Genomic DNA, 27367 nt, shown 5'->3' on the forward strand with positions numbered 1-27367 from the left:
TTGCAGCTGCTTTGGACTGAGAAGAAAGGGGTTTTGTGCTACAACAATACTGGAAGCTGTGGACTCACCATATACTGGTATTAGGCTGAAAGTGAAAATCTCTTTCCCTCCCATATACTTGAATGCACAAGAGATTAGAGAGAGATTGTGCAGCTTCATGCTATGTTCAGTATGATTCAATAGCAGAATAGGAAAAGGGCAGTCCTATTTTCCTCTTCACTATAAACTCTTGCCCCTTCCTCTCTACTGACCTTAAGTCTAAGGCAGAGAGAGAAAGCTGGGCTAGCAAACCAATGTGACAGATCCAAGCTGGAAAGAGCCCAAGGTAAAGCAACTGGAAGTAAGAACTTTAAGAAAAACATGAAGTATAAACAAAGCCTGCTTAGGATGTGAGAGAGATGCACATTTTTATTATACAGAGGACAGAAATTGATTGCTCTCCATTGTCACTGTGGGAAAGGCAAGAAGAAAGCTGCATTATTCACTCCAAATAAAATTTAAACTGGGATTCAGGAAAAACTTCTTTTTTTAAGACTTTAGCTTTGATGAAAAGCTGGAAAAGGATATCCAAAGAGCTGTCTCCATCAGTGAAGTTTTTAAAGAGCAAATTAGACAAGTATCTGCAGAGAATCTACCTCAGTGTAAATTTTGGATTAGATGATGTCTCTTCTGGCATTACATTTTTAAGGATTCCATTTGATATGTATTTGATATCTTAAATTCTAAAATATTTCCAGTATTCCAGAAGTTGCCTCAACACTGAAAATACTTCAAAAGAAACTGAGTTCCAGAAGGGCTCTTCTATCATCATCAGTTAGTGCCTCAAGAGCTACTTACTACGGATCTTTCCTGCAGCTATTGAGCCTTTCTAAAAATCATGGTGCAATTACCTCTGGAGCCAGAATACTACAAACCCAAGACTTCTCTGTTATCATTCCCCTTAAGGGAACAATCACTGAAAAACAACGCGGCTATCTATTCAGCACACCATCCCCTACAAGAGCATGCCCTGTGTATGTTTCTGCTTCAGAAAATGTTCTTACCATTTAGGAAAAAAAAAAATCAGAGATAGGGAATCTACAGAAAGCCCATGGTAACAACCTGCAATTACTAACACCAAAATATACATTTCAGATTAATTGATTTGAACACTATATGCAGCTATAAATAGAGAAAGCTGGCGTATATGGTACCTCATCTAAACACTGAAATGCAGGACTTGCTGTTACATCAGTGGATCCCTCATCTTGGCTATAAACTGTTGGAACTATACCACAGATAGATTGCTCCTCAATTGCTGATTCTGTGTCACTGGAACTGGAACTTTCTTCACCAGCCTCACTCATCGTTTGAAGTTCTAGGAAGTAACAAAAACAGCAAAATACAGTTGATTATATCCTGGGATGTATATAACTGTGCAAGATAAATGTGTAAAGAACACAACATTGACATGTGAGACCCATGTTCAAACAACAAAAGTCACAGCGTGAGCAAACTAGGTGGGTTTGCAGTTACGGCTTCATGAAAGACTTTCAAGAGGCTGCGCTACCACTTTATAGTTTGAGTATTTTTAAAATCCTCTAATTGTTGGCTATGTTACCATCACATAAATGTTAGACAACATGCAAAACAACATTTCTTAAAGAACAGCCTTTGAATAACAGGTTTAGGCTGGTAAAGTCCTCTGGGGTGACCTAGTCCAATCTTCTACTCAAAGCAGAGCTAACTTCAAAACTAAATTGACTTGCTTAGGGATTTGACCAGCTAAGTTCTGAAAACCTCTTAAGCCAAGGAGTCCAGCCATTGCCTTCAGGCAGGTCCTTATAAAGGAAAACCCCAAGTGGATGAGACTCCTCTAGTTATAACCGCTATGAATTTTTCTCTGCCATTTCCATAAGACTAATCCAAGAATGTGTTCCTCCCAGGCTCCATCCAACATAAGCCCACCCTTCACAGTGTCCCTTGACCTTGTAGGGGGTAATTACATGGAAAAGGAACTCCTTCACAGAACATGGAGATATTGAGGACAAGAACTGGTCTAACTTGTGTGATATCATTGAAGTTATTCATGTCTGCGAGTCATTGCATGGCCATACTTAAAAAAAAACACCAAACAACAAAACCAAACCCAACAAATAAACCCCCAAACCATACAAAATGAAAAAATATAGTATAAAATCTGAGAATAGGAGGTAAAAAAATACTGGAAAAAATAATTATTCTGCCAAAAAGGTCTTCTGGCATAACAGCATCTTAAGAGTTCTGTATATTCAAAGAGTTTTAAAATATTGACCTTTTGCATGAATGCATCATGAAACAAGACAAAAACATTTCAGGAGAAAGATACAAGAGATATGAGATTACTAAAGACAATAAGCATCTTACAGAGGGAAGATAGGGGAGGGGGACTTCTGAAGCACACAGAAATCTTGCCAAGACACAGCGAGGTAGGGGAGCCATAGAGTATTTGTAGAGCAAAGCACAGCAGAAAGTGGAGATGGAGCATACATGGAGGAATTCAAGAATTCCTGCACAAGTTCACTGAAGTTGGCTGTGGAGGAAATGAATGGAAAAATCAGTATCACAGTATTTTAGTTCAAAATTCTGGGAGAAAGACTGCCAACTTCTGCAAGTGTTCACCTGACACCAGCAGGTCTTTCTAGATTAATTATTATGCAGAATACCTGTTATGCAGAGAACATTGTCTTCTGCTATAGGACAAAGTCATTATAAAACCTGTATCAGCTGCCAAAGTTGCAGAACCCACCTCAAGTTTGTTAGTCTGGATATCATAGAATCATAGAATGGTTAGGGTTGGAAAGAACCTGAAGATCACCTAGTTCGATTTCAGCCTTTCACACAACATATGGGAGACCTTTCTCTTTTAAAAGAGAGCTTTTTTTTATAAATCAAGGACAAACAAAGTTGAAATTGTAATAAAATTGAAAAGAAATTTTGAGACTATTTCAGTAGTATATACCAGATTTCTCCAAAGAAACAACCAGAACAATTTTGCATTCCAAAGCCAGAAAGCTGACAGTTAAGAAAAATATAATTTCTTGTTATAATTGTTGTGAGAAAACAGATGTAAAAATGTGTTGTATGTATCCACCTTTTGAAAAGTCACTTGTCTATAAAGGTAGTTTCACTATAAAGGTAGTGAAACTTTAATGGGCAAGTTTATGACTTTCTTCACTGCTGTTTGGAATTCCTTCAGGAACATTTTGACTTTTGGAGAGATTTCAGCGGCTGTATTTGCTTATGGAAAAAAAAGCAATTTCATGATCCCTCTTGGAAGAGTCAAAATATTGTGAAACAACTGTAAACATCACAGAGGCCAAGAAATAAACTCTCAAATACTGTACATAAACATGTATACACATTTATAAATAGACAGCAATTTTTCATTTGTAAAGAACTACTGAATATTTTAGCATATGCATTTTATGTTTATGGCTGCTGCTGCTGCTTTATTTGTTCCTCTAAACATATTGGAAGAATTCAGACAGAGGGAAAAGCACAGTGGCAGAAACTCTAAGCAGAACAGTGCCAAAATCTGAGAGCTTGATGGGTGTAGGCATTTTTGTCAATACTTGTATGTGAAACATACAGTTGACGCCAGTCAAAAAATACACTTCCTCACAGCAGGGTAGTATGGAATAGTCCTCACCAAGATTCCAATTTGCTGCATAGAGAGAAAACACAAACAATCTTCTGAATCTGAAGAGTTTATGATATTATGTGAAGACAAAACTATAGACAGCTGAGACAGAGGAGAACAATTAGACAGCCTTAGCTATTGTGATAAGCATTAATCTCAGCTCCTTTTTAAGAGGGAAGGGGACAGGCTGTAACAAAAGATATTCTTCAGTTATCTACTACATAATTAGATTTAAAATTCAGCTTACCGAAAATTGGGTATATAAAGTTAAAAAAGCAAAGGTGAAAATTTGTATTTCTGCAGTACCTGATAAATAGTCTAATTTGGATAGAAATGAAAGTTGGTATGATTTCTAAGTTTTCAGAACAAATATGGATGTTTTCAAACTGTAGAACTGAGAATAATAGCCTTGATCCAATACAGAATTGCAAAGGAAGAGAATTAGAAGTCTATTTTGGAACCTGGGTCAAGTCAGGCTGAGAACTGTCTTGTGAAACAGCTTCAGGACAGCAATAATAATAAAAGTCTGAAGTCGGATTCCCAAGACTAATGCCAGCATCTTCCCTTCAGTATCTCTCTAGCTAACAGTTGTGTTCATACACAAGTCAGTGCAGAATCCACATAGGTGACACTAAGCTGCATTGACTCTTTCCAGGGTGACAGATGCAAAATGTAGTAAAATTTCATACTGATCAAGAAAAGATGAAGCTCCATGTATGAAGCTGCATCAACCAGACTACTTAAGGTGACACAAAAATTATGATTATAATTTTATAATAACCCAGCACTGCCAAGTCCACCACTAAACCATGGCCCTGAGCACCACATCTACATGTCTTTTAAATACCTCCAGGGATGTTGGCTTAACCACTTCCCTGGGCAGCCTGTTCCAATGCTTGACAACTCTTTAGGTGAAGAAATTTTTCCTAATATCCACTCTAAACCTCAGGATATTTATCTGCAACTTCATGCTATCCCCTTCTGCACACAAATCTTAAAAAAACCCCAACAAAATAAACTCCAAAATCGCTCTGAATACAAGACAACTGACTTGGCATTTCAAACTGAATTAGTTAGAAAAATTACATAATGTAGTTGGAACATCAGAATGGCAGTATCTAGTCAGACCAAAAACTGATCTAGCTTTGCATACTTCCAGCTAACCTAACACCGAATGCCTAGGGAGGGACAGAAGAATTCACCAGTCACAGTGTGGTGATGCTTCCCTGAACTCATACTCTCTCCCCTTGAACTCAGGCAAAATTATCAGAACCTGCAAAATCTTGAGGAATGGAGATTTTCATCTTACCTCTGCATGACATGAGTAACCAGTGCTTTCAGTTTGCTTTGAATCTGGTTCCTTAATACCACCTAGTTCTTTTACTGGATAGGTCACTGAATAATCACAGTCTTTCTATGCCATTGTTTTTTTTCTAACATGGTATCTTCATTTGCTAATCCTTTTCTAGGCTAAAGAAGCCAATCTACCTGCTGTGACTGGCATGAAAGCCCTTCTCTGCTTCCACTGTCTTTATCATTTGTCTCCAAAACATTTCCAATTATACTAATGCTGTTCAAGGAGAATGAAAGAGATGAGACAGATAACATTAATAACACAGAGAAGCACCATGGATTTATTCAATCACACAGTGATGTTCTTTTCATTCCCTAAATTTTATTTCCTGAAGTTAAAGCTTACAGTGCTGTAAGCAGCAGACCTTCTGTTTTAACTGGGCAAAGCCTGCGCTTCAGCATGAAGGGATGTTATCTTTAAATGACAAAACTATGCTAACATTAAATGATCATTAAAATTAAAATGACATCATGTACAATAGGGCATTAAAATATGCATGTAATTCAGAATGGATTGCTTGATTAGACTGTACAATCTCACAGACAACTACTTACGGGAGTTGAAAGCACACTGCATACCTTAACTGCTTAACAATTTCTGTTACAAGTTCCATTGTTTCCCCTTGTTTTCAAGTCTCTGTTATTTGGGATGGAATCACCATGAGCCACACACAGACTTTATCTGCTGGAGTTCTAATTAGATATGGTTAAGATAGGGAGAATTTGAATGGTAAGATTTGCTGCTTCCCTTTTCATGTGGCTTCCATGAGGAACTTCATTTCCTCAAAAAATTTCTGGTAGCGTGACAAACAAAAAAAATCCCCAAATTCCAAACCATTGTGTGCTTTGGACACTGCCTCCCTCTGCCATTCCTGAGAAGAAATGGTTACCATCACTACGCACACACTGAAACACTGAGGGGAAAACAAACAAAACTCGCTTTGCCTACTCATTGAAATCTAGACAAGTCTTGAAAACTAAGAAGGCTCAAGGAAGCAGCTCAGAAATACATCACTGAAAAAATGACAAAATACAAATAAACTAAACTAATAAGAAAATTTCATAATAGAATCACATGACAATCTTTAATAAACTTGGAAAAAGTATCCTGGCTACAAGATTCTTAAGCCTTACGATAGGGAGGAACACGGATACCCCGGGTGTGATGAACCTTGCCCAAATGCTAGATGTTAACTTGAAAAGAGGTGGTCTTGCATCTGCAGGTAGGAGCCTCAGCATGAGTGTAACACCAGCAAGAACGCTCCTGCAGGGTGGCCCTGTTTTCCTGACAAATGAAATCACATTATTTCTTCATTACAATCACAGCAAATAGATGAACTTAATCCTGCCCAGGCAATCTAAATTTGTACCCTGAGGGTACGCAAAGCACTGATCTTATTCTACGATTGATTCCAAATATAAAGGTTAGAAGAATTTATTCCTTCTACAGCCTTTCCTGTATATCCTTTTTATTTAATTCCTCTACCCTTGAAATCTCTCTCTTACTTACCTTAGTCTAAAAATGCCTCTAATAATGCTTTGGCTTGAAAATTATTTTATAACACTTTATGAAGTCTAGTTTTTATTATCTTTTACATGAAATACAGATTATTCTTTGTCATATAACAACACTGTAAGTAAATATCTGGCAAAATGCCTAATAAGCATCAGAATCCATTAAGGAATCACATAGGCATCTTGATATCTTCAGTTATAAATTTGACATAGTTTTCTTCTCCTGCAAGTGACAAGTCAGGAAATTAAAGATGAAAATAAATCTCATTTTACTATTGGACTCTGCTGCATGCCATACCAGCTGATCTGTGATCTGCTGGAATTCAGTCTAGAGCATGAAAATGAAACTGAATCAATATTACAGCCAAAATATAGATGGCATAAGTAAAATATTAAAAACACGAGGTTTCATATGTATGGAGAAAGAACATCTTCCTAGCAATTACTTTTAATCTGTTTTCTTCAGTATTTTTAACCATGTAAGTATGCTTAGACTGTATCTAATGGAAAAAAACCCAAAACAAAACCAAACAACACAAACCAGTGAAACATATCCTAGCTAAGGCTTAAGCATCTTTGAATGGTTTCTTGATCAAAGTTCCTAGTTATGCAAAACTTGACAATATTAAAGGCAGTGCATAGCCCAACCTGATAAACCTCTGCCTACACCAGGAGCTTCAAATATCAAGATGCTGGAGGAAAAGGTGGCAGTGGGAAAGCAGCACTAACGTTTAAGACGAAGTAGGAGAGGCTGATAAGGAACAGCAGCACTCACTTGAGGGTGAAAGGGGGGGGCATTGTTCAGCCACACCTTACCAAAGGTGGGATTCCTTTCAACCGTCGGTTAACAGAGTTCTTTGTTGAATTGGCTGTCATCTAGCGGATTTACAGCACATTGCACCACACTTACAGGTTTCTAACGGTTTCCCTGACAAACTATTGAATATTTAAATTTGGTATTTATTCTCAAAAGTGAGAATTTTGTAGGTTTTTTCGCCAAATGGACTATTTCTACAGACTTGAAAAAAAGAACTTCTATCCCTCGTCATCTCCCAAGATATTTCTTGACACGCTTTTGTCTTTCTAGAATACATTTTTCTATACTAAACTGTCGTGTGGCAGGCTGGCCCTTTTTTTTGGTGTTTCATTTAATGCTTTTTGAGATCGAATATGTAAGCCAATCAGATAGTTCAACTTGAAGGGCTTCCAGGAATCTTAATTAAACTTTACACAGTGACAATTACAGGCAGACCAAAAAGCCAGGGCCATCTTCTTGCCTCTTGGACACTCAGACCTCATTGTAGGTTCATAAATAATCAATGCCAGACAGTGATAAAAATGGAAACGAGGCTAATGTGATGAAAAGAGGTTGATGAGCAAAAGTCATATTGCATGGTTTGCATGGTTATTTTTGGAAAAGAAGAAAAACAACACATGGAGGGCAACAGGGAGCAAACCAATAAAGTAACAGCCCCAGATTTCATTATTTCTTGTGTTGCAACGTAGCTAAGACAATGCACCCTTCTATGCATGTTTCACTCATTTTTGGCAGTAAACTACATCTATGACAAAAATGCAGCCCCCGGCTTTACATTATTACGTCCACAACGCCCACTTCATCTTTTATTAATTATCATACGACAATACTGGGGGCTAAAACTCCATAAAAGTTTTTTAAACTGAATTCAGTAGTTTCCCACTTGTTTGTTAACCCCGTAAGGACAACTATCCCATGATATAGCCCGTGATATATTTGAACTCAGGAAAATACGTATTTGGCTGGCTTTAGAACTGCTAGGCTGCTGAAAATAAATAACATGTTAACCAAGCCATCCTGACAGAGAGCAAGTTTGGAGCTCCGCAATGCCACTTTGGAAAAAACCTGTTTTTCCAGCACATCTGCCAAACTGCTGCTTCAACCTCTGACCGAGGACATTTCAACACGTCACATGCCGTCTCACTGTAGGCTCTAAGCATAACAAAGACCAGGCTGCCACCCAAAGCCCTGCCATTCCCCCCTTCCCATTCCTCCCTTTGCCCTGCCTCCTGTTGCAGGTGTTGAACACTCAGGCTGCTCCTCCTCAGGTAGCTGAGCGGGCTGAAACCCAACCAGCACGGCTCCTCCATCGGGAATTAACGCCTGGCCGCACCAGGACCCGCCCGAGGCGAGCACGGAAAAGGCCCGCACGCCCTGAGGTACCTCGTCGTCTCACACACGAGATGGAGCCACCTGGGCCCCGCGGGGGGGAAGACTCCCGGCACCGCGAGAAGGGTGGGCACCGACCCTCCCGAGACTCCTCAAACCGGCCTGAGGCGGCGCCGCTGGGCTCGCTTTCTGCCTCTGCGCTGGAGCCGCGGTTCTGCCTTCCCCGGCCCCGGCCGCCGCAAGCCCCTCCAGGCCGCGGCGTCGACCCCGCCGCAGGGCCCTACCTGCGCGGCCGCGGCCCGCCCCGCCGCGACCAGCGGCGTCCCCGTTCCCATGGCGACAGCGGCTCGCCTACCTCAACCGCCTTCAGCCCTCTCCCTCGCTTCTGATTGGCTCTAGCGTCACCCCGCTGCCCAATAGAAGCCGACCGCGGAAACACTCCGCTTTCGCTGATAGGCGGATGAGGGCGTTCCGTTCTCTGGAGAACTACGACTCTCAGGATGCTCCGGGGCCGATGTTTGTCACGTGGCCAGAAGGGGCGCGGAGCTAGCGGCCCTCCGCCGCGAGGAGCCGCTCCCTCCCCTGCCGCGGGGTCCGGGCGGGATGAGGGCGCTGCCCCGGTGCTGGGCGCCTCTGGTGCTGCGGGCGGCGGGCGGGTGCTGCGGGCCAACCGTACCCCGCCGCGCCTGCAGCGGCTCCGCCGAGGCCGGCGGCCGTAAACCCCTTCAGGAATGGGCGCTGGCGGTGAGCCCGCGGGGCCGGCTGCGGGTGCGGCTGCCCTGCCAGGTGAGCGTCCGCCCGCTGGATCCGCAGCGCTACCCGGACGCGGACCGCGTGCTGGTGGCCGTCAGCGGCGCCGGCGGCAGCCCCCCGCCCCGCGGCCGGCAGCAGGACCGCGTCCGGGTGGAGTACGACGAGGCGCTGGAGCAGATGGCGATCGTGGCGGACGGCTTGGACAGCAAGGCCGCCGTGGACGTGAGGACACCCGTGAAGTTCGGTGGGTGAAGCGGGGCGGAAGAGGAGGCTGCGCGCCTGGCCTCTCCTGCGGGCGGGCGTGGTGGCCCACGGAGCCCGGGGGCAGGCGGGATCCTCCGTCCCTCCCTCCAGTGGAGGCTGGAAGCGCTCTTGGCAGCGATATTCCGCAGTGGCATCATGCCTCTTCCAAGTAATGAGAATTAAAACGTCCCTTTTTTTCTGTTTCCTTAAGTACATGATTTGTTGTTGACCTTTTTGTCAGCAATTAGTGCTGAAACTTCTGCCATGAAGTGGTAGTTGCAACACGCACTTTTATTTTTGCTCTGACATCTGCCATTCAGAGGCTGTGCTCAGCAGGGTTGTTGGATCTACCAGCTCCAGTAGTGGTTGTTAGGCTGAGTGACCATCCACAGGGATTAAAAAAGCCTGGAAAGCAGCAATACAGATGAATTGACAGGAAGGGCTGCCTTGTCTAGTATTAGTCTTGCATTATGTTTTTGGGTACAGGGTAAAAATCTGTGTAGGGTTTCTGGTACGGAACCTATAAACAATTTGGGAGAGCAGCTGTATTGGCTGAAACTGATGAACAACTGTGCTGGACTGATAGTGGCTTTTAAGTTTAGGGAAGGAAGAGGGTAAGCTTGCTAGGATAGTGCCCCCCTAAGCTGAGCTTTAGGGAACACTTGACCCTGAGATACTTGTGTTTAGTCATTGATGTGGATCTTTTTGCCCATAGATTTGTGCAGTTACCTGTATGGTGCAGAGTAAGTTTAACCATGCTGGGAAAACCAGAGCCTTTGGTTTGCTTCATGTGGTTGTCCAAGACTGCTGCTTTTGTTTCATTTGATGCTCTGCTGCAGTTGTGACATGAGAAATGGTGACCAATCTCATTCTACTCATGCTTCATCCATGTCATCCATGACCTTTTTATAGCATGGTGTTATATTCTCTTGGTTACCACTTTTCCAAAGCCTTACATTGAAGACAATCTGCACCTTTTTTCTTCGCTTACTTCCCACCACCCCTCCTGTATCTTGAATTATACTATGTCGTCTTTCGGTTTGGTTTTGTTCACACACACCACCACCCCCAACACACACAAACCTTTTTTCATTTAGAAGGACCTGCCTTCTCTTTCAATTTATAGTCTTACTCATCACTATAATTTACTACTTGTTTTCTGTTTTGATGTTGGGGTGTTTTTTTTTTTTAACCCTCTTGATAACTCTTGAAGGGGTGTTTCTTATATATATTTACCAAAACTTAAGGTCTCTTTTGTTCCCTAGCAACTAATATAGTGACAAACATTCTGTAAATAAAATCAGGGGATTCCCCCCCTCCCTGCCTTCAGTGTGCTTTACTTTGTCTGTGTTAGAATGGCTGTACTAATTTGTACCATTGTTAAAGAGACCTCTTCACCCTGGGTATCCCCAGTAGGGTCTTAGGCTTTAAGTCCAATAAGGTAATTTGTCTGAGTGATACAGTGTAGAAGCAGCCCCAGCTGGTGCCTGCGGGCAGGGAGGGACCCAGAACAAAGAAATTCCTGGGCCTTTGTACCCTTATAGTCTGTGCACCCCTTGTTCACGTGCTCTTCATGAGCCTTGCACGCACCTCTTGGTCCAGTGGCGATCTCTGGTCTGGGGTCGTCTTGTTCCTTACTGGAGTCTTTCTCTTTCTCCAGACTGGTCGTTACCTGTTTCTTATCTGGATGAGGATTGCACCCTCTGCTGTTAGTGGCTTCCTTGTCTTCCAGTTTGTACTGGCCTCAGGGTGTCCCTTCACCTAACCAAGCAACAGTTCAAGAACAGTTCAATTGTTCAGGGCTTGTGGTCTAAGGCTCCAGGAACTTTACTCACGCTAATCAAAACTACTCAGACATACAGTTAAAGGAATGCAGCTAACTTAATTTATAGCACCGTGCCTCCGGCTAGCCCGCTGTCCTGTCTGCAGTAGCCATAAACAGATGCTCAGGGACAAGTAAGAACAGGACAAACATAAATGATATTTCATCTCAGTGTTCTCTTAGCTGTCAGCTCTTTTCAGCTCAGGGGATTTTCTGAGCCTGATACAGCTCAGCCCCTCAGTGGATCTCTCTTCCTAGTGTCCACTCAGGTAAACAGTTTCGGGGTGAGAGTGTCCTGGCAAACTCCATGCCTCATGGCTATTTGTCCCACAAGGCATATACCATCCATCCGTTCAAGGATAGATACCCCTCAAATATTTTTAGTCTGGTGAACCTATGTAGGCTTTACCAACATAAAACCTTGTAGAGCTGGCTCTTGAGCCTCTGATGATAGTCACCAGTCCAGTTTGCCAGGTTTTGTACTTTTACATGCCTCAAAGTGTATGTTAGTTTACTTAAATATAAGAAGCATATTGTTTGATTAACATCTTGGTCACAGCATTTCTTCCTTGGAAGTCTTCCATGAAGAGGCTTCCATGAAGACGAAAATAATATCTGCAAATAAAAAAACTTTCCTGAAAACCCACTTATCCAGTTCACCTCTTCTAGCCCTCTTTCTTAGGGAATTGTTACCTTCAAACACAGTCTGTGTCCTTCTTAAAATTTAATCTCTTACCTTACTGTGGTAATAAGGCAGCACCCTAGCAGCGAAGATGAAATGTGTTGTAGCTCTGCCTTTTGGATTCTCCTGGCTTGTCAGGTGGCAGAACTTCCCTTCACTGTTAATTGGAGCTCTCAGTCCCTCATCTTCATGGCCTGCAAGCTACTATTGTCATGGTTCCAGCATCTGTCCTGAGCAGCAGCATGACAGGATTGATCTTCAGCCTCCACAGTGTTGTGGGTCTGCCTTGGGGAATCTTGTTGGGGCAGAGCTTGTTATACATACTCTGATTCTTCTCATATGTCTGGTCACCTTGGCAGATAGTGGAGGTGAAAGAGACTTTCATGGGTGCATAAATGAAGTTTTCTTTCCCAGATAATCTCTTTTTCTTTAGAGAGCAATAGGCTCGCTATCTCTTAGTCCTTCAGTTACATGTCTTGCAGCAAATGCTTCTTTTTCTTCTTTCTGCCTTTTATCCTTAGAAGAACAAAACCACTTTTTTCCTCTCCTGCCTTTCCCTTGTGCCAGTTGTTATGGTGGTCATTACTATAAACAATTACTAATATAGTCAGAATCCCCCTTCTCAAGCTTCTTCCTGGTTCTTTAAACTCAACTCAAGTGGCAGAAGAATACTTTTGCTACTCCTATGTGAAGCACTATGAGCCCACAAATTGTTCCCTTGATAAGGGTTATCTACAGGACCTAGTGATTTGTTTTTGTGCGTGCCTGTGAACAGTAATAAGGTGAGGTGATTCAGACTGGAGGCAAACATGCTCCTTCATGCCAGGGGTAAGTCAGGCTTTCCGGGAGGATAGGGAAGAATGACACACGCAGACACTTCTACACCTGGTTTTATGTTAGGCTGCTTGCTAGTTGAAGCAGCGTAGGTCTAAAGCCAGACCTATGTATTTGTGCTGTTGAATCTCATTGCTTTATATGTGGCCTCAAACAACCTGCCAACCTTTCCACCCCAAACCCCATGTTGGGGTACCCAAATGTCTCTGTAGAATTGCTAGTAATTGGTGATTAGCGAAGCTGTGAGGTGGAGGTGGAGTTTGAGAGTAGGTTAAAAAAGCAAAGTAAACTGCACTAAAGCACCACATCCTGCTGACTCCTTGCCAGGGGTTACAGTCACTCTGCTGCCTGGTAATGTTTTCTCTTGAAGCTAGATGGCTGTACACAGGCTTATAAAATTTTCAGTGTCAGTTGTTGATAGTGACTAGTCATGCAATTGAAACTATGTGGCCAAGCTTCTCAAGAAGGTTCTTTAGTAACAAAGAAGCTGCTTTTTCCCCCTACTATAGTTACTATATAAAATGATCAAGTACTATGTTAAATAGATCTGACTACTCTCATTCTGTTGCTAATAAAGCTCTTTCAATTCTAGATTTGGATATCAAAACATCAGGGACTGGCTGCGTGAAGATTCAGAAAATAGAATGTGATAACTGCAAAATAGAGACGGAGAAGGGGACTAGTGTCTTGCAGTCAATAAAGGTACAAAGAACCCTCCCAGACGCCGTCAGTGCTTTAAAAGGGATTGTGGCTGGAATATAGTACAGAAACTTAAATACCAGTTCTGGAGATAAGTACTCTGATATTTCTCAGTGTTACTATGTGTATAGCACCTCACCTTTATTTATTGCATACGATTACAACAGGAAGTCACTAACACCAAACAATGTGGAGTCAGAAGTCCAGATACCATTGGTGATAGCCAAAGCCATCAGAAACAGCAACAGCAGTAAGCCTAACCTATGTCCCTCTGCCCCTCAAAAAAAAGAAGACAGACTGGGATTTCCTGTCTAGTTACATACTTTGCAGTAAGTGGTTTATTCTTTTTGTGTGTATTTGGTTTGGTTGTTTTAATAATTCTGATATAGAAGTGGTATTAACAAACCATAGGTTAATTTTCAATCAGAAGTTACACATTATGTCCAAAATACCTGACTGGAGTATATCTGATAAATACTATATACATCATGGTCATGACCTTGTTTTTTCAATCTTTAAGACTTCAACTTTGCTGACATAGGCTTTTGTAGAAATAATCGAAGTATATCTGTCTTAGGTGCTGTTTGGAATCAAATTCGCTTGAATAATTGGGATTGTACCTGCAGGAGTGGGTATAAATTAAAAAAAAATAACCAAACCCCGAGCTTTTCAAATAGCATAGTTCCTAAGTTTAAGTTATTTTTTGAGATATGAAAAATCTTTTAACATTTTTCTTTACCATGGTGTAAGAGATGATTTTATAGCATGCATAGGGGAAACTGAATTTAAAGGGAGATTTAATATACAAGAAAGCATATTCAGTGAACTACAGACAACTTGGATCTTCCAGATTCTGTTTAATTGACTGTTTTAAAAGTTAACTGAAAGGTAACAAAAAATTAATAGTACTTTATGTGTTACTGCTGTTTAAAGCTGATTAAAAAATGGCTGTTTCTATTACAATAATAATAGCAAACAGCACTACATGAGAAACTCCATAATATGAGAAAACAAGGTAGTTTTGGCCAGTAATAGTGACAATAATCACAGCATGTCATCAGAATTGTTAAGAATTTTTTCATGATGTCATGGAAAAAGAGGATTTTTAGGAAAGACAACTTATTTTGTGGGCATCTTTTCTCATGTACAGTATGAAGTGTGAAAAATGTTGAGTTTTAAAAATTGAAAAGTTTTCCTTGAGACTTCAAGTAGCAATGAAACAATACTCTCTAATAAACTGAAAAGAAGGCTGCAAAGTCACCAGTTTGGGGCTTTTGAGACCAGCTCCTCCACGGTCTCATTACAGTTTAAAGGAGCTTGATGTTGCTTTTTTTGCTCTGTCAACTTCAAGCCTGCCTTGATTCACAAAAAAGTCAGGAAAACTGCAAGTGTAAAAGATGATCCTTCTCCTGTGCCTGCACCTCAGTATGTCCACTTCACTGGTGACCACAGAAGGCTTCTTTGCTCCCTTAAGCCTCAGATGAGAGGAATGGCCTGGTCCCAGAAGGCAAAACAAAGCTTTGATAGGTTATAAGGCTTTGGCCTTTTTTAAACCCAAATAGTTACCCTGATATTCTTTTAGGTTGGGAGTGTTACAGTATCTCTTAGCCATACAACCAAATTTTAGTCCAACTTTTTAAAGAAGTGCTATAGTTCTGGTAAAGCAACTGTAACTCATTTCTTCTAATATAGATTCAGGAATTATACTCTGTGTTATCAGAGGAGCAGAATTATTAACCCTTGGGGGTTTTTTCCAAAGCTACTAAAAATCTTACTAACTAGATTCCTTAATGCAGCACAAAAACTGAATCTTCGTTAGGGAATGTGCTTACTGAGCAAACTGAAGTGATACTGCCCTCCTCTGGATGCGTTAAAAAGCTGTTTGATGTTGCTTTGCTGTCGTGCTGTCCACAAACCTCATTGACTAGCAAAGCAAGAGACTCTTTAGAGTGGAGAGCAAAAGGTCAAGGACTTTAAATTAAAAAACCTGGTCATGTGGGGATTATTGAAGAGCACCAGCAAACAGCTTTACAACTGCTAATTCTCTGAACTTGCCACAGGCTGAAAGCTGTTTGTGTAACTTGTAATTAAAAAACTTGATTTTGGGTGTGGTGTCCTTACAAAAGACCTAGAAAATTGACATCCGCTTTCCTTAGTCATGTGTGCTAGCAACTGAACAGAAAAGATGAGTATTCTGTATGATTTTTTTAATGGATTTTGCCTGGTACTTTTGGTGTGATAGGCATTATCTAGCCAGTGAGATTTGTTGAGGGTTTTTTCATTGAGATTTTTTTGGTGGTGGTTGTTTTGTAATGGGCTAAAGCCCTGTTCACTCTATCCCTTCCAAGTCTCCAAGTCAATTGATTCCAAAATAGGGCTAGAACTTCGAGGTCTTCTTCAGAGTATTAGTTATTCCCAAATTCTTTATTGAGAAAGCAGTGCTGCTGCTGCTTAATTTTTTCTCCTGCTTTTTATTACAGTCCATCAGCTTAGCAGTGACAGTGGGACCAAGGAGACCCTTGAATTTTGTTTCTGTGTTCAATGATTACTTCCAGCTCCTTGACTGTGCCAGTGATGACAAGAATTTCCAGGTGTCTTACACACAATCACTGGAAGACCTGCCATGCTTCCTCACTAAACACCATGTCTGAACAGGATTTGTTAAAGTCCTGCACCGCTGTTCTTCCTTTCTTTGAACTGAAAAAGTTCTTCTGTTTTTCTTTTATCATCTGTCACTTCCTCGACAGCCTTTTACCTCTTCCTTACTCAAATCTTTCTCCCTTGTCAGGAGAAGCCCTGTGACAATTTCATGTTTCTTGCTTTCAGTGAGTGGAATATTCACTTTTAATGAAAAAGCTACTTGACCATTATAACTTGCTTCCTCTCTCAGCAAATCCTGCTGTCTGTTAGGTGTCTATTGATGCCTGCCTCTGAAAGCTTGTGGGGTTTGTGGTTTTGTTTTGGGGTTTATTTTTGCATGTGTGTTTTTGTGTTTTGTGTGTTTTTAAGAGTATAGGGATAGCCTAATAATTCAGTTGGGGCATCTGTATCTTATGAAAACTCTTTCTGTCCCCAAAATTATATAGAAAAAAGACTTCCTTTTTTAAAAAAGGAAAGAAAAATTGAGGAAATAAGTGTGTATGTCATGGTTTTATTTTACTTAACTATCAGTGGCTATACTGGTAAGTCACTGCTCTACGTTAATTCTTCTGGTCTTATGAATTCCCCTATTTTCCTGGTGTTATATGCTTGGAGGATTTGTTCTTTAACCATTGTTCCGATAATGTGCCTAATGAAACTGCCCCAAAGGAGCTGTGCTGTCTGGCTGAAGCATCTATTTTAACTTTATCCTTTTTACTCTGTATGGAGAGAATCACCTACTATTTTTACAGAAGCTTAATTGCACAGCCGAGTTATTTACAACTTTTAAAAGATCTGAAGCACTACTGAAGTCTCAAGTTAGGGCATTGCATTTTACCCTGAAGACCTGTTTGCTTTGTGAAAAACTTGAGATTGTAATGCAGATGCGTACAAAATACCTAATTTGAATTAGAATCTGGTTGGAGTGAAATGCTAGGGTCTGGTTCTACTTGCAGGCCTAAGGTTTGCACTGGTATGCACCCATAGAAGTCTATGGCTATACATACTACTCCAAGCATAAGTAGTTTTACAGTGTGTTTGTATATTATTATCCTATAGAATTCTGTGAATCTGTAGGTTCCAGGTCAATGGAAGGCTCCAGTTTGCAAGTTCATTTCTCACTGCCAGCTTGTTTCTCATCTGCTGCAGCGCTGGGTGTATGCATACCTTGGTTTCTGGATGGAGCATCAATGAAACACAAAGTTTTCCTGTTTCGCTTATATCAATATATACTGAGTGAATGTTTTTCTAGTTATAAAAACCCAAACCAAGTCCCCCCAAAAAACACCTGTATTGAGAGTAAAGGGTTCCTCAGCATCCTTCTTTCCCTTGTGTTTCTGGTTACAGAAAAGGTGACTCATTTGAGTTCAATTACATTGGAAATAAGCAACACATTTGGCAATAACTTGAGGAGAAAGCTTCACAGTAAAATGGAGTTTGTGATCCAAGTTATTGTGGTGCAGCTTGAAAACCAAGATACCGAGATAGATTCTCATTATGATTATGCTAACCATAGGATTTTTAATCTTTTTTTTCAGAGCCATAAAATCGATATACGGACAAAAGGTGGCAAAGTAATTGGTCTTGGAACACTTTATGGAGATACAGATATTCATGCAACAGAGAAGGGTGTAAGTAAAACATAAAACTTTTTCTTTGGCTTATTCAGCTTGTCTGCACAATGACTAAATTTTGAAGAATGTGCTGAAGGATATGTGGTGACCCTCACTGGTTGATTGTCATTTCATCATTAGTTTAAACTTGTCTCATTATCTTATACTTGATTTGGATTAGTGAACAGGCTGCACAGAAAGAGCAGTAAAAAGCATGTGATCATTCCATCAGCACAGAGGTATTGCTAGCTGATACAGCTCATCAGCTTCAATTCTGTAGACCCTCACAACACTCTTAAACATTTTATGTGGCTGATATCTAGGCATCTGGATTCTGCAGTAGGCCCATTAATTTATTTTAGTGTCTCATTAATAGTGGCTTGGTATTTGTCCATGCTGTATGCTTCCAGCGTTATATGGTTATAAGAATGGAAGAGTAGAAGGTTTCGTATATTTCTTTGCAGCTGAGGAAATATAATCACATGTAATAGTAATGGTTGTAATAGTAATCTTGTTATGAGATGCAGTGAGAAGAATGATGAACAGGAGAAGTTTTGTAGAGAAGTAAGCTTGCTTTTTTCAGCAGATGGCAGTATGAGACAAAGCTTATACTACTCTAATCTCATTTTGTGTCTTGGGATAAATAGTCAATTCTCCATTATTTAAAATAATGTAGAGCTGGGCTTCCTTACATAATACTAATAGTTCTCATACCCAGTCTGGATTTTAGGCTCAACTCGAATGTTTAAGCACTGTAATGTCCATGCAACTGGCTGCGTTAGGATTCATTAGATCTGAAGCAGTGCTATATGAGTGTGTGGAGCCAAGCCAAGTCTGGAAGTAGCTTAGATGCATGCAGTACTCTATTAGAATCAATAGGTACCCTTAAATCCAGCACCTCTGGGAAGAATTGGAAAGAATGCAGGTAGCTTTCCCTAGCCAAGGATAGAATTGAGACCAAGCTATTAAGTTCTAGGAGTCCAAAACAGCCTCTGTGAAGTGCTGTTTGGCACTGTTGTATGTAGATTGCGTTCTGAGATCATATGTTCTGAGATCATATGACATAGAGCCAGCTGTGAGCTGTTCTTAAGGTCCTACTGTAACTAAGCAATTTGCCATTGGATTTTCTAAGAACTGTCAGTGTTTAATTACCTGCATTTTTGTAGTGGGTGCTAGCCTGGTTTTTATGTACAAAAGAGCTAGAGGCTGTTGTAGCTGTACTATTGTTGGAGCTTGTTTAGTCTGGAAAAAAGGGGGCTCAGGGAAGACCTTATTGCTCTATACAACAGCCTGAAAGGAGGTTGTAGTGGGGATGGTGTCTGTCTCTGTCTCTTTACCAAGTAACAAGTGATGGGATGAGAGGAAATGGCCTCAAGTTGTGGCAGGGAAGGTTTAGATTGGATGTTAGGAATTCTCCACCTAAAGGGTTGTCAAGCATTGGAACAGGCTGCCTAGGGAAGTGATTGAGTCACCATCCCTGAAGTATTTAAAAGACTTGTAGATGTGGTACTCGAGGAGATGGTTTAGTGGTGGGCTTAGCAGTGCTGGCTTAATGGTTGGACTTAATGATCTTAATCATTTACGTTGGAAAAGACCCTTCAATAATTGATATATCTTCATGAACATTACTGCATCCCAGCAAGACCTCCCACCATAAAGCAGAGTGGGTAAGGCCTGAGTGTGACATGATCTGATGACGCCATAGTTGGATTGATCAGTTCTAATTCATTAGCAGTTCCCTTGGGACTATTAGCAGCTAGTGGAGTTAGGATCTATCCTAAGCCACTAGCAGCCAAAGGGAGTAGAATAGGGCAGAGGTAGTTTACAGCTTTCTGGATGTGTCCTCCATCTTCCCGCAAAGGGCTTCTGTTGGAAGGATTGAAAACTGGAATCCTTGCTTTCTACCAGTGAATAAGATTGAATGCAATCCAGGAAATACTTTGACTCCTGTGGCTTCATGCTGCTCACAACATATTGGCATGGTGGTGGTCTTTAGAGTTGTGCTGCTTATTCATTTGTCCCAAAGTAGTTTGTTACGCCAGTGCAGTGCATAGCATTCATTTCAAATAGCATCTCACTGGAGTTGATAAAAACAAGTGGATGGTAGAAAAATAATTAGATCTGTATCTACATGAAGATACAGTTCATGAAAATGAGAAATACAATTATTTTGCTTTGGGTCTTTAAATGCTGTTGTCCTTTTGAAACAATAAAACAAACTTCATGCAGATTGAGATGCTTCTTTGCAATCATAAAGTCTGTAATATTGCTGAAGTCACCCTTAGAGTTGTAAAGCTGTAGTAACTTCAGTGAAATAAGTCATTTTAACAGGAATTTACAGCTATGGAACAATATTTTGGCTTATGTTGTTCAACTTCTCAATAACAAACTTTGCTGTGTAGTTAGGAAGGAGACTGTGAGATTTCTTTTCTCAATTGACCACTTCTGTTAATAATCAGTCAGCCTTACGTCTCCTGTGTGTGTTTGTATGAGATGTTTCTTCCATCAGTTGTAGTCATCATTATGTAATTATGGCTCTGTCAGCATTTCCAGCCCCCTCCTGAAGGTAGGGAGGGAAAGGATGTGGTAAAAGACACTAAGCACTTGGGAAACAGAGTATTTTTAAGGGGGAAAATGAAGAAGGCACTAGTAAAATATTTGAGCAAGGATAGCGCAAAAGGAAGGCCAAGAAGAGGAATATGTGGGGAAGGTGGTGTTTATGTCTTATTTAAACATAGCAATATGTGTTCAGGTGCAAAACCAAACATTTTCAGTCTGATTTATGAAGATAGACTGACACTTGAAAGGGTAAGAAAGTGATGGAACTTAAGCATGTGGTCAGTTTCAGTAACTGCAAACTCTCAAGGCTTTACTCTCAAGGGGAGGAGTTTTTCCAGAAAACCTAGTGGTTCAATGGACAAAAATAATCAAATGTGTTTGACTGGGGAGTCATTAGCTAATCTGTGCCATGGGGACTTTTCTATAATGCTTGTTTAGCAGAGCCAAACAGCTATGTTCTGCCAAAAACTCATAAAACTTTAAGAATTTGGGATTGAAAGCATAGTCTCAGTAAAAAGTAATCCCATTTTTTTTACGCTTTTCCTATCTAGAATACTTTTTTAGTTTTACACTTGAGCAGTCTGACTCCCCTACCTTATCTGGGTTATTCTGAAACAAATCTTCATTGTATTGGTAGTTGGTTTTGCTTTATTATTTTATAGTAAGTATGTTAAGTTATTGTAAGTCGAATTGTCTTGTTACATTCTTGGAGACCTACTTTGTAGTGTAGCATCATGTCAAAAGTCTTGAGACAATAGTCCATTCTGTAATCTTGTGCGTGAAGATGGTGTAAAGCTCAGTATGTGTGGGTTGGTAAGGTCACAGTGTAATTTGGCTGACAGATAGTCCATACTAAGCCAGCCTCTTTAGTTCACTTTTTGGGGCACAGTAGAGCATGGAGTTTGTGAAACGCTAGTAGCAGTTTGTCAGACTACCTCTTACTTCATCCATAGCTTATTCTTTGTATAATAAAACACTGGAAAGGCCAGCAGACTTTTTTGTATTAACTTTTTTTCACAAGATGACAATGCTAAAATGAAGTGGATGGAAAGAGTGAAGTATGAACTGTCAAATGATTGCATCATAAATCAGATTTAACTGGGGAATAGTAAGTAGAGTTCAATTCATAAGGTAGTTGCATAAGCATGTGAGTTACTTTGGTTTGTTCAGATAGGTTATGTCACACGACTGGTTACTGGCACATAGATAATCTCATAGAATCATAGAATGGTTTGGGTTGGAAAGGACCTTAAGATCATCTAGTTCGAACCCCCCTGCCATGGGCAGGGACAAGTCACACTAGACCATGTCACCCAAGGCTCTGTCCAATGTGGCATTGAACACCGCCAGGGATGGAGTATTTACCGCTTCCTTGGGCAACCCATTCCAGTGCCTCACCACCCTCACAGTAAAGAACTTCTTCCTTATATCTAACCTGAACTTCCCCTGTTCAAGTTCAAACCCATTACCCCTTGTCCTATCGCTACAGTCCCTGATGAAGAGTCCCTCTCTGGCATCCTTGTAGGTCCCCTTCAGATACTGGAAGGCTGCTATGAGGTCTCCATGCATTTATCACATTTTATTCCCCAAATCTATCCACAGTGCAACTTTTCAAATCTTATCCTTTCTCTCCATTTCTATTGAAAAGAAGTCAAAATGGATATCTAGCCCTCATTTTTCAAGGCTTTGTATAGCTTAAGGCTTAAGTCCAAGAGTAGGGGCCTGAGTAACCGAGATAATGTGAACAGCTATACTGAGGAAAAGAGCAGCTGTGGCTTTTATTTGCAAACCTTCACCAAAGCTATGTCCACGAAGTGAGCCCGGTAAAAATCTGCGTAAGTAGCTGTATGTAACAAAGACAGAGGATGTTTCAGTATGTGGTGCCAGAAAATTGATTACCAATGCTTTAAGCGTCTTGATGCTGTATGAATGTTAAGTCTTCATTATTACAGCTAATCTGTTTACTTTTAAAAATGAAGTGTTTTGTTTCTTAAAAATAGATCAAGTTTTTCTTTCATCCATTTGTGACTATTTGAGTTCTTCACCTGTATGATGGGTGTAATAATTCATTGGAATGTTGTAAAGAATCATTAACTTTTTGGTCAGAAAAAAGCTTCCTTGGATGAAAAGGTCTTTTGTTTTGTCTTATAGCTTTTAACTAAGAACTTGATTCTGTTTGTTCTGAACTAACAACTGCTTTCCATTTGTTTTGCCTCTTAATACTATTACTTCCCTCTGCCTTTTCAAACTGTGATGACAAGTTTTACATTATGTTTATTTAAGTTTATTTCTCTTAGAGCGTGAATATAGAGAAGCTGCAGGGGACATCCATCAACATATCTACTGAAGATGGGCTGCTGAAAACTAAGTATCTCTATGCAGAATCGTCATATCTGTCTTCAGTAGCTGGTGATATTCTGCTGGGAAGTATTCGTGGTAAGAAGGAAATACTGAGCAAATGTGGCTGCTTTGAAGGCGTTCATAATGTTCACCATAACAAATGGGCTAATGCTATAGACTGTTACTAGATCAACTGTGCATAGTGTATGAACAAAACGGTTCTGTCTGTTAGAGACTGAATTGATGAGAATTAATTTGTATATAGTATGCTGTATTTATTTTAAAAAAGAACTTTGCTGTTTCATAAGTGTGCTTACAAAAAGTGTATTTTGTAGGAAAGAAACATCACACATACTAAGGATGTAAAAATATTTTAAAATTCAGCAATGAAAATTATACTTCACAAAGAGGCTTCTCTTCGCCTCTCTCCATCCTTGATTTTCTTCATAGAAATAGCTCTTACTGCACCCACTAAGAACTATGGTAGAACTTGATTGTATTTAGTTTTTAGCAGAAATCTTCTCCATGTGTGCTGGCGCCCTATACTAATAGAGTGGTGACAGTTTCTGTTCTATGATTGGGAGTGGGGGGGGAAGTCTCTATCCATCTGCCCTTTAATGTCCTTCACCTAGAACTAAAACTAACTTGAGAATCTTTTATTTAAACAACACTCAAGGTTGGAATCTGGTGTGGTTTTCTAATTTAACAAAGTTCCCACTGAATTCTGCTTGTGCTGTAGTGTGGGTTTGGTGATTTAATGTTAAGTAAAACAAACCGGGAAATGTACAAAGAGTGAAATTTACGCAGGTTAGTCAGAGTTCCAGATTTCCAACTACATGCCTTAGAAACAATTTGCTGCAATTCCTTAGCAATTTTGTGTTGTCTTGCTGGAAAAATGACTCTTCCTTGAAGGAGCAAGTCCTTTGTCCATTTGTAGTGAATTTAAGAATGGTTTCTAAACCTATTAGGTAAAGTTCACTTCAGCATGCATAGGTAGAAATAACTTTTTTCCTTGTTATTGTACATGTAGAGTACATGTAGAATGTGTTGTTACTGGTACTTCTGTCTAAGCTGTTCTGGTTTGTTCTTTCTAACTTCAAACCCATATAATGGTGTTGTGGAATGATCAGTGTGTGAGCATGTTCATGCCTCTGTGCGCAGCCAAAAGTTTATTTTGACAAAAATGAAATAACTGCTGTAGTTGGTGACTTCCTTAGTAATGCCTCATTGTCATTTAGCTGAAGAACAATATGAAAACAAATACAATTGTATCCAAATTATACAGACATTTCTTATGTCACTTCAGGATTATTTTTATGAGCTCTCCCCTAAGCAGGTTTGGAACACCTAATATTATTTTAGCTGTTTCTTTTGAAAACAATTGCACTCTAACATTTGCTTGGTTCTTCTGTTTTTCCAGAAAAATATTTCCTGCAAAACATCATGCTCTTCAGTCATGTTTTAATAGTAAGAGCAAATACTTTTAAAGTATTTTAAATTATTATATTGCATATATATGCACACAGACACATAAATATTAGTGGAAAAGATAAACTCTTTTCATAATTTTATGTTAGAAAACAAGTGGTCACTTCTACTTTTTGCTCATGAGGTAGCTCAATTTTAGTAGTAGTTTTGTTTGTGAACACTTGGACAGATTGTTTCTTGGGCAGTTAAAACCACTTTTTCCCTATACCTGACAATATGCTGATACTATAGTTGGCATAAAATCAGCAGTACTGTGCTTCTCAATAGCCTTCTCTGGCCTTACCTCAGTACCTCAGTGTCATGAGGGATTTATGTGCTCTTATCATATAGATAAGATTTATGCTGAAGTTGGTGTCTATCACGATGCCCAGGTCCTTACCTGCAAAGCTTCTTTGCCAACAGTCAGCACTGAACTTTCACTGACTTACGGGATTGTTTTGTCTCACGTGCAGGACTTTATATTTGCTTTTGACCTGTTCATCTGTCATAGTCCAGTAACTATTTCATTATAAGAGAATCAGACTGGAAAACCTAGTTACTGAAGTTACTTTATATATTTACACACGAATTAATATGTAGGAAAAGGTGACCATATAGCTGCCTTATAGTGACCTGAATAAGACAAAATAGAAAATCTGCAGTGTTTTGGAGATAGTATGGTATAATGCTTGAGCTTGGCATTCTATAATCCCTTCTGAAAAGAATCTGATATACCAAAGCATGTTCCATAAATTTCAGCTGTGTTTCTGGATTTCACTGTGTAGAAAGTGGGATTGTAGAAATTTATTTTCGTTCCTTTTTAGTCTGATGAAATTTAAAATGCAAAGTCAAAGTGTTAAAAAGCTGTGGGATGGTTAGTTGGTTTGTTCTGTACATCAGAACCATGCCACCTTGAGAGCCTTTAAAACAAATTGAAGGAATGGAAATAATACAATGTAAAGTGATGCCTTTATTTATATCCCAAAAGCCATCTTTTGCCCCAGTCCTATACTGATCCTATCTTCCAGTACTGTAGTTTGAAGTTTTACAGTGTTTCTGGAGAAGCTTATACATGATAGAAAAGCTGACTATTTCTTCAGAAGCAATAAAAGAAAGAAACACTAAGCCGCTGTCATCAATATTCTAAAACTATTCTATTAAAACTATTATATTTTTGGATTTTTTAGTATTGCACTACAGTGCTGAAGTCAGTTGGATATAATAATCAAACTAGTAATTACCTCTAGTCAGCTCTTTCTCTCTTTGTCCTTGATATGTCCAAAAAAATGCTTGGCTAGCTTAAAAATTGTAAGTTAAGCATTGGCCTTCATGAGACAACTACATGACCAAAAGACCACTTCTGTGCACTGTCATAACACAGCAGGACATTCCTAACCGCTTTAAAAACAATTCTCTTTTTTTTTTTTTTCTTTTTTTAGTTAAATATTTGAAGTGAGCCTATCACACTAATATGCATACATTATGCAACATTAGTTGTATCTGCCATATAAGTTTGTGGTTAGTAGGAGTTTGATTTCGACATGTTTTAATATTTTTCAAGGACCTGCTTATCAAAACAGAAAGGAAAAAAACCCAGAAAAACAAAGAACAAACCAGAAATCCACAAGTCCCAGGGGCTATATTCAGGCAGAGTGTAATCAAACTTCAGCTCCATGGAAGTTGCTGGCTGACAAAACCATAGGCTTTTTTGTAGCTTGTACAAAAATAAGTACTAGTCATGATAATATGGGGAAAAGGGTGGGATAATTATAGTGTCTCTTAAAAACAGCAAATGGTAGAGCCAAACGTCTTTCAAGTTCATTGAAGTATGGTTTTGTTTCAATTCTGATTTTTCAGAACCCCTAAGTATTTTGTACAGTGTGTGCTTGAAATGATGAATTGAAGACTATTGATGATAGGCTGCTTTTCTCACTTCCAGCCCACAGATCACTAAGAAAATCACTCTAGGTCACATACAATGGAATGCATCTTACCCTAATGGTTGTTTTCCACTGTGTAATTACAGAAGATAGGAGCAGAGCTTGTTCCACATGCCATTTTTAAAGGCCAATTCTGAAAGATCTGAAAATTGTTGTGAATAATGTGTATTACTAACTTGGACTCGGTTACTATTATCAACCTTTTATTTTGCAATCTGTCCTCCTGGGAGGATGAGAGTGTGGCAGGAATGACATGTTGTGGTTTAGTTTTCAAAATTAAAGCATTTGTTGAGGCAATTATACATGCGTAGCGTACGCATGGAACTATGGAAGTTTCTACCAACTTTGTTAGTAGATACAGATGGATTTTTTGTTATGAGGTACATCTGTCATCCTCCCAGATTCTTTTGGTTCCATAGGTAAAGGGGAAGACTATTTATTTTGAGATCTTTGAGGCTGAAACACCAGTGCCTGTTCAAAGTAATGCAAGTTCATTAGGAGACCATTCTACATTATGCATTACTCACTTTTGTTCTCCAGTTTCTCCAACGCACGCAGATCTCACTGAAGTCAGTGAAAAGCATTGACAAGGGGTCATCATGCACATGAGAATAAGTTTGGAGGGAGTAGATAAAGTTCAGTGAGTCCAGGAAGCAGCCTTTGCAGAAAAAGAAAGAAAAACAACCAACCAACCCATCCGTGGAGCGGGGCAGGGGGAATATATGTGTGTCTATCTATGTTTAAAAAAGAGGAAAATAGAAACTGTTCATGTTACTAATCCTGTTAAACTACTTAAATCATCCATAGTGCTGTTGCAGGCATCAGAGCAAACATACAAAAATTTGGCCCAAAATAAAATAAGAAAATACTGTGCTTTAGCCTCACAATGCATCTCTGCTTTTCTCTCTCACATCCAGTCTGTGTCTTTAAGCTTTACTCGGTGTTTTTCTCATCTGGAATCATTTCACTGTTACCCACATGTGTTGAGATTTTTGTTTGTAAAGCAATAATATTCAAGCAATGTATCTGGTTTATGCTATTTTGCTTCTATATGCAAATGAGAGATACTACTACAACTGCAATGCCCTTGTATATGTCCA

At 39.9% G+C, this 27367-nt stretch overlaps 2 protein-coding genes across 7 annotated transcripts in view; one reads left to right on the forward strand and one right to left on the reverse strand.

The window, feature by feature from the left end:
* CCDC146 (coiled-coil domain containing 146) overlaps positions 1 to 9164 on the reverse strand; it is a 70852-nt gene extending 61688 nt beyond the window's left edge. For 3 of the 6 annotated variants that reach the window (XM_030480938.1, XM_030480937.1, XM_030480933.1), the window contains exons 1-2: positions 8960 to 9164; positions 1194 to 1357 (exon numbers count right to left, since the gene is read on the reverse strand). In XM_030480938.1, the coding sequence (XP_030336798.1) occupies positions 1194 to 1198 (5 nt within the window). In that variant the 5' untranslated portion in view covers positions 1199 to 1357; positions 8960 to 9164. The other 3 variants (XM_030480934.1, XM_030480936.1, XM_030480935.1) reach the window with 3 other exon arrangements.
* The window catches only part of FAM185A (family with sequence similarity 185 member A), a 37625-nt gene continuing 19412 nt past the window's right edge, over positions 9155 to 27367 (forward strand). Inside the window, exons 1-4 of the mRNA XM_030480959.1 lie at positions 9155 to 9672; positions 13602 to 13711; positions 17887 to 17979; positions 22818 to 22956. Coding sequence (XP_030336819.1) covers positions 9279 to 9672; positions 13602 to 13711; positions 17887 to 17979; positions 22818 to 22956 — 736 coding nt within the window. The 5' untranslated portion in view covers positions 9155 to 9278. The remainder of the gene's footprint in view (positions 9673 to 13601; positions 13712 to 17886; positions 17980 to 22817; positions 22957 to 27367) is intronic.

The sequence above is a fragment of the Strigops habroptila genome, chromosome 3, assembly GCF_004027225.2.
Source record: "Strigops habroptila isolate Jane chromosome 3, bStrHab1.2.pri, whole genome shotgun sequence".
Taxonomy (NCBI): domain Eukaryota; kingdom Metazoa; phylum Chordata; class Aves; order Psittaciformes; family Psittacidae; genus Strigops; species Strigops habroptila.